Raw genomic sequence first — 7,996 nt, 5'->3', positions numbered from 1 at the left:
CCCCAGGCCCCGGCCAGCCCTCGCCCCCGCCGGACGCGCTGCCCTGCCGGGATGGCGCGGAGCCCGGGCCGCCCGCCGCCGAGCTCCTTGGGGAGGTGGACCGCACGGAATTCGAACAGTACCTGCACTTCGTGTGCAAGCCCGAGATGGCGCTCCCCTACCCGGCCCACGACGCGGGCGTGAATCTCCCAGACGGCCCCGGCGCCCTCTCGTCCGTGGTGTCCGACGCCAGCTCCGCGGTGTATTATTGCACCTACCCCGACGTCTGAGCGCTCCGATCCGATCCCCAGCCTGCAGGCCAGAAGTACAGTGTTACACACTTCCGGGAAAAGCTAAGGACATCCTTCTCCTGTTGTTTCCTTTTGTTTTTAAGTTGCCTTAGCACATAATTTATGGTAATTTATTTTGTCTACCACTTGAACGGTTGCGGGTTCTGTGAGGTTTGGTTTAAAATATATTCAGGGACTTCTTTCCCCGTAGCGTTGTTAAAACCACATTTCCAGTTTCAAATTAGCCAGTTCTTATGTGTCAGTATCTTTAAATTTCTTACTCCATTTCTTGAGATTTTATTGATCAAAGAAACTGTCCTGGGTATGTTTTTTAAAAGTATTTTTAAAAATAAAATCTGGAATTGTGCTGTTCCACTCCAGCCGTGCCTGTGTCACACTAGTTTTATCGGAAACCAGTTTTAAGGTCAATAGTACATAGAAGCAAGTAAAGTTGAAATTTGTCTTCTCTTATAATAAAGCAGATACTTGTAAGAAGCAGCCTTGGAAATGAACATTAGGTTATGAAGTCTGATGTAATTGCTTTTCTGTAACAAAAGCTCACGGAATGATCCTCACTTTACATATACCTAAGTGACATTGGTCTCCAAAAAGTAATAGTTGTAAGTAGTGTCGACTGTCTCTAGTTCTTATGTATCCCCTTAACCTGGATGTTCCGAGCAGCTTCGCTTTCCTAGTTCTTATTCTAGTTGCTAAATCAACCTTGGGACCTGCCTGGAAAAGCTTGTTTTCATGTTTGGCTTTTTGGTTTCAATTCCACCGATCTGTCTGCCTTTGTTCAATACAGCTTGTTTGAATTCTTGCCTTTTAACACCCTTAAAGTGTGGAGTAGCTGAGTTAAAAGTAACTGGAGTCCCAGGAAGTCATCAGAATGGGCACTGTGACTTACTTAGCAAGCCTTCGCGCCTAGTTTATTTTGCTGCACCGACAGGGATGGTGGAGCTTCCTGGTGCCTGAGGTCCCTGCCCCTGGAGTGTGACGTGCTTCACAGATGTAACTAGGGCTGCAGCCCCAGCAAGATCCCTGCCACGCCCCGAGCAGGGAAGGCCCCAGTAATGGGGTCCTAAGGACATCAGTCCTTGCAGACCCAGGTGCTAACTGCAGTGGCATTTTTCGCACAGTTTACAGATTGTGAACAGACCGACGTGTGTGGGGTATTTCCTGTGCCAGGTGCTTCCTCGTGCCAGCCTGCAGAGGCCCAGCCCCAGTGAGCCTGGAACTCCAGTGTGTTTCTTCCTACCTTACAGATGGTGGGAGAGGGTCACCTGGAAAGGGGGAGCAGTGCCGTCTCCTTGCTTCCCCCTCGACACGGTTGCGATTGAACCCGGGGGCCTCAGGAGAGCCGCTTATGCTGAAATAGCCCCTGACCTCTGAGTTCCAGTGTGTTTGTTCACTGTCTCCCTTTGCCACGTTACGTCTGTGGCTGTTGGGAGAATTTACTGCATTCTGTAGTGAGAAACCAGGTAATTCTTCAGTCTGGTAAGTGCGAAAGAGGAAAGGGCCTGAGGAGCATTGAAACATGCACCTGCAAAAGACCCGGAGCTGAAGTGTTCCTGGGATTCTCTTGGGAGCCGGAAGGGCCACCTTCTGGAATGGATTTCTGGACACGGGGAATGTTGATGTTTTCTGGGATGAGAAGGGTTTTGAGAAACACAACTAAGCTAACTTAATGGTTTTAAAATTATGATGGTCACCCCAGGATTATTACCTAATCCAATTCGGTTTCAGTGGTTGTTCTAAAGTTTACTTTGTCTTCTCTCCCCTCTGTGAGGTTGTTCCTTTGCTCCAGTGTGGCTTCCGGAGCAGAGAGGAGCCTTTACATGCAGGTTCAAAGCCTTATGCTCTGCTCGAAGGGTTTTGTGTGCATTTAAACGAGCAGTTGTGGCCTCAGTTGGTGCCCCTTAAGAGCACTAAGAAAACAGGGAAGGAGAGAAAATAAGGTGGAGTGTGTGGGAGGAAAAATGCAAAATCCTGTTACTTTTCTGTTAATCTCTGATGATGCTGAGATTAAACCCTTTGCATGCCAGGCAAAATCCCCAGCTCAAGTTATAGGTTGTTTTTTTGTTTTTGTTTTTTTTTTTAATGGGGGGGGAGGGTTAAGACAGGGTCTGGCAATATAGTACAGGCTGGCCTTGAGCGTACTGTGCATACCAGGCTGGGCTGGGAATGAGTGATCCTCCCCCCTTAGCCTCCCAAGTGCTGGGATTGCAGGTGTGCACCACCACATCTAGCCTTCAAGCTACTGGGTCTTCTTAACTGTTCCCGTAGTACAGGAGCAGAGTAAGAAAAGGCCAAAGCAGTCCAAATCCCAGTGCATTTAGCTGGTGGATAGGTTATCCTCATGGAGCTGGGAGGCAGGAAGGGAGTAGGGAATCCAGCCAGTCCTTTTTCTTTCCTTACATGTTTATCAGCTAGTGATTGCTACATTTTTTAAAATGTTTATCTCACATTTTTTACTCCTTTACTTCAGCATATAAAGAATAACTTGCTTTTCCCCAACCTTTACTTCCTGAGATGGTGTGTTTTAGAGGTAGGAACTGGGTATTTACGTATTGGGGGTTGAGTCCAGGGGCGCTCTGCCCTTAAGCTGTATCCCTGGCCCCTTCTGTTTTCATTCCCAGAGGGAGTCTTGCTGAGTTGCGAGGCTAGCCTTAAACTGGAGAACCTCTGCCCTTACCCTCATGCGTACGTAGCAGGGATTCTAGGTGCAGCCTGCATTGGCCGGCCCCTTGTGTCACTCCAAGCATCCCGAGATGCTCTGCATATTTAAATTCACCTTAAGATGATGGTCTGAAGAAAAGGACCCTCAGAAACACATGCAGGTGCACACTTCATGCTTTCATATGATCCCTTGTGTTTATGATAGGACCCCTTCATTTTTGACCCCTCCCACTGCACAAGCATTGCAGGATCCACTATAGCAATCCAGAGCCGCCCTGATGGTGGGGGTTCCTGGGGAGGCCGACACCCAAGCATGAACACCAAAGGGCAATTTTGTCTTTGAAAATAAAAAATGGCATTTGAAGAAACTTTCTACTGGGGCTGGTGAGATGGCTCAGTGATCTAAAGCACCTACTTAGAACAAGCTTAGTGAAGCACAGAGACCGGGGTTCAATCCCCCAGCACCACATGCCAGCCAGCCCCGCCCCCTGGTGGGCTGAGCTGGCCACACACACATAAATAAATAAAAAAATTTTTAAAAAATCTTTAAAAAAAGAAACTTTCCATTGAGTTCTTTCTTGTGTATGATTTCAAAGGCTCATGGAGTAGGGTGTTCTCTCAGTTGTAAAACCCATGATGGCTGCCAGGATGAAGTTCTCTTCCTTAGCATGGGTGTGGCAGTGGCGGAGGCAGCAGCATCTCAGGACTGGCCCCATGAGCCTACCTAGAGATTTGCATTCTGGTCTAATCCCCTCCTGCGTTGTCTGACTTCGACTTGCAGTTCCTGAACCAACTCCAGGTGGACTAGGTGGACTCTGTATCCCGTACTTTCAGTCTGGAGAGACTGCAGTGTCCAGTTACTAATGGGATAAGGGGCACGGAGATGTGAGGCAAGCTGACACACTCTGCCCTCCCCTCATTGTGGCCTGTGACATCTGATTGGACCCTGGATGGGTCAGGGGTGTAGCTCAGGGTGAAGTGCTGGCTGAGGGTGCTTGAAGCCCAGGTTCAATCCCCAGCAACAGCAAAATAAAAATACCCGGAAGAGCGCGGGTGATCCACAGGCGGAGGAGCCTTTCTGTGTGTGCGTGTATGGGGGAGGTAGTGGGACGGCCGCTGGAGGCCACCGAGGTTGGTGGTACTGTAATGTAATAAGCAGCAACAAATTGCTGCAAGGACTGCTGCTCCCCTTAAAGTCTTTCTCATCTTCGGTACAGGAAACGAGGGTCGGGAGAGGAGGGCAAAAAGCCTTCGGGCCGTCCCAGGCATCCTTGTTGTGAAGGACCAGGTAAACGCTCCATCCAGCTAGCAGACTCGGTGGCCTCTAAACAGCTGCAGGGAGGTTCAGCGGGGACCGGGGCCTCGGGCCAGGACTGGTCTAACCCAGGGCTTACTCAAGCTGAACAGTACTGCCCCAGCCCCTAGCTAGTGATTAAACCTAAGTTTGCCTCCAAATCGTAGTGTTTTGTTTCAGAAACAGACACTTAACACTTTGTTCTTCCCACCGCTGCTCTTAGCCTGCCTGCTTTGGAAGCGGTTCAGGAAGTGAGCATTGGGCCCTTTCTAGGCTGAGCTATCAGGGCCTGTGGAGAATCTACAGATTCCCAGGAAAGCGGTCGCAATGAGTACTTTACTTGTCACCTCTATGGAGGAAGGTTGCTGTGTCTTGGTCAGCACGGAGGAGCTGCAGTTCTCATCCCCTCTGAGCCTCTTCACGGTGAGGGCAGGAGACTCCTGTCCTTACAGTTTGCCCACCGCAAGCCATCAGCACGCCCTGAAGTCAGACAGCATCATGGTCTCACGTTTATGGGTGAGACCAGGCCCCATCGGGGTGAGGACGAGGACCGCTCCTTTGGGTCAAGTGCCTTCCCGCCACCCGAGAGCTGCGGCCAACGCATGCTGTGTTTCATCGGTCTTCTGGCCTGGTGCCTGTCTGTTTCTCCCCTCTCTTCCTCCCTCCCTGCCTCCTGCCCTCACTCTCCCTTCCTCCATCTCTTCCTCCCTCCCTCCCTCCCTCCCTTCTTCCTGTGGTACTGTGACTTGAATTGAGGACCTAGCTCTGAACTATATCGCTGCCCTTTTAAAATATTTTAAAATATTGAGCTAAGATTTCTGAAGGCCAGCCTTGCACGTGGGGCCAGGCAGCCTCCCAGCCTGGGATTAGAGGTGTGTGCCAGTGTGCCCCCCTGAGCTGTTACCCCTCTCCTGGGAAGGGTGCTGTGTGCTTCTCCTAAATTAACGAGCAGCTAGAAATGTATTCCACGTGTGCCCCCTCCAGGGCACCCACACTGGCTCCTCACCACTGGCATGCCCTTCATTCAAAATACTAGAAATTGAACTCTGACTCCAGGGCCTGATGTGCAGTGAGGGCTAACTACCTTCCTGTGATAATAATTAGAGACCTTAACATAACTCTTGCCACCTCATTATGAATGTAATTATTACATATCACAAACATGTGCTACTAAAAAAAGCCAGGCATGGTGACACATGCTTATAATCCCAGCCCTTGGGAAGCTGAGACAGGAGGATCTTCATGAGTTGGTGGCCAGCCTAAACTGCATAGCAAGACCCTGTCTCAGCAGAAAGAAAGAAGGAAAGAAAGAACGTTAGCCTCCATAGCTCCAAACAAGTTGACTAAATAAAACGGAAAAAAAGGATTATTCTCGCTGAAGTAATTTTAGCTTTTAGGATTGTATTTCTACTTCAAAGTCTGAAGCATTTTGCCAAAGGTTATTCCATAACAAATTGCCCCCATCAAAATTGGTACTGCTGGTAAAGATGATTTTGTTAGGTTACTCTGGAGATTCAGAGGAAAGCAAGTAACCGCCAGTAGATGGGTGTGGCTAGCCACTCTTCCTGGGAGTCGGGGCCTTCTCAGAAACCGGAGAGTTCATGGAGGAAGTTCGGTCCAGCCAATTTCTCTGGCTTCTAGGAGCGCTCTGGGGGAGGCGATCCGCGTTTATGTTTTGCGTCCCTGAGCTGACACCTGGTACATGCTCAGAAAACTGGCCAAACAACCCGTTCTGTTGCTGGGCCCCAGTTTACCACCGGGGCAGCCCGGGGAATTCAGGAGTGCTTGCTTTCCTGACATTTCTATTTAAGCACCCACTCCATTGCTATACACACACACACACACACACACACACACACACACACACACACAGACATATTTTTTCTTTTCTGCCAAATAAAGCTGGGACGTATAAAACGAACAAGACAAGGCCAGAACCTATTGGACTAAGGAGCGAAGACGAGTGGCTGACTACCTGCCTCTGGCTGTGTCCCATAAGAACAAAGATCTCTGAATTTTTAACCAAGGGTTCTCCTCACTCAGCAACTTGATTCTGTGAGTTTGGAGAAGTCACTCACCTTTTCTGAACTCACACCAGCTCCCCTGTTGAAAGCCATACTGAACACTTGATAATGATCAAAGCCCACAGGGTGGTTGCAGGGAGACAAAGCGATTAGGCCAAGAGAAGGCGCCCATGTGCAGAGGGTGTCTCTTTTGGTTCCTCCTTTTTGGTCTTTTGATTTCAAACATCTCTCTACATCTTTCAAACATCTGAGGCCAACAAGGAGGGGTTGAATTTCGTCCTTCCATGGGGAAAGCAAAGCCAGGTGACCTCCTGTGGGTGTTTTGCTGAGTGGAATGAGGATGTGATAGCCTAATAGGACTGTCTATATTTGTTAGAGACGGGTCAGTCGCAAGTTACTCTGAACTTTGGACAGCTGGGCCTCTTTGATTATAGAATGAGAACAAAAGTAATTGCCACTGGAAGAATGTGTGTAGAATTTCCAAATAGCTATAGACTTGCATTTTGAATGAAAAATCTTGGGCAGGGGAGATGGCTCAGTAGAATAAGCGCTTCTGTGGCAAGTGCAAGGGCCTGAGTTCAATCCCGGTTCCGCCAACAAAAAAAGACAAGAAAGAAAAAAAAAAAAAAGAAAGAAAATCTCCAGGTGAACAGTTTAAAGGGGGTATGGACTGCGACCCTGAAACTCCCAACAGTTGCCTTTCTGCCCCCCCAACATCTGCCAGCCCCTCTCTCTACCTTGCAATTCTAAATCACTTCCTGTTTCATCACTGGGAGAGCAAATAGCAGGGTGAAGTGAGGGCGAAATAGATCCTGTTTCAAGTTGTCTCCCCAAGGCAATATGGATGGGCAGTGAGGTGAGAGACACCAGCAAAGAAACAGTGTTACTGCTGGCCCTGGCACAGTAGGTTCTTTTCTTTTTAAAACCCAGAAGGTGTTTGCACATTTGAATACAATGGTAGGCGGGGACTGCAGGTGCACTCACGCATTCCACGAACAGGACACTGGAATAACATACTGAGATTACAGGACGAAGTAAGAGAAAATAAAGTCAGGCTTGTAGTTTCAGTAAAGAGATTGTGCGTATGGGAAAGATATTCTTTATTTCTCATTCGAAAGTAGCTATTTAGATGCTGTGCGTGCTGGAAAAGCTTCAAGCTGCCCTGCCCATCGATGCGTTTGAGAGTCGCCCAAGGTTCCGTTGCGGGGCGTCAGTGCCAGCAGATCGGAATCGTCCTTTTTTTTTTTTTTTTTAACCTATTGGAAATCACCTACATTAATAATTCTGCTCAGCTGGCAGTTAGTAACTAATAGGCTAATTCCAGGTTTTAGACATTTACTTCCTGCTATGGCAGCTAGTTTTCCTGCCCTCCTCTATCCTGCGAATGTGGCTGGGTCTCCTTTCTCCCACGCACTAGCATTGCTTGTCGCGGCAGGAGGACTGCACACCTTTTCTAATGCCGCGGGCCTAAGAGCGACCCGCTTCAGCTCCCACCCTCACCTTTCTGCGTAGGCGGGAGTTTTAAAAATGCATTTGGGGCGGTGAGGGCAGCAGACCGAATACTGAATTCATGCGTTGTATGAAAAAATTCTGAGGGAGGTATTAGGGGTCAACCCCAGGCTTTCGCACTGACCTACGTATCCAGCCTATTAAGAGAAAAGAAGGAAGGAAGGGAGGGAGGGAGGGAGGGAGAGAGAGAGAGAGAGAGAGAGAGAGAGAGAGAGAGAGAG

The 7,996-nt window shown here is 48.9% G+C and overlaps 1 protein-coding gene across 1 annotated transcript in view; it reads left to right on the top strand.

Annotated features, from left to right (window-relative positions):
• The window catches only part of Sox17 (SRY-box 17), a 2,718-nt gene extending 2,083 nt beyond the window's left edge, over positions 1–635 (top strand). Inside the window, exon 2 of the mRNA XM_023717689.1 lies at positions 1–635. This exon is cut by the window's left edge and continues 651 nt beyond it. Within this exon, the coding sequence (XP_023573457.1) occupies positions 1–269 (269 nt within the window). The 3' untranslated portion in view covers positions 270–635.
• Positions 636–7,996: the final 7,361 nt, after the last annotated feature.

The sequence above is a fragment of the Octodon degus genome, unplaced genomic scaffold (assembly GCF_000260255.1).
Source record: "Octodon degus isolate 3935 unplaced genomic scaffold, OctDeg1.0 scaffold00054, whole genome shotgun sequence".
Classification (NCBI taxonomy): domain Eukaryota; kingdom Metazoa; phylum Chordata; class Mammalia; order Rodentia; family Octodontidae; genus Octodon; species Octodon degus.
This window is presented reverse-complemented; position numbering and strand designations above follow the sequence as displayed.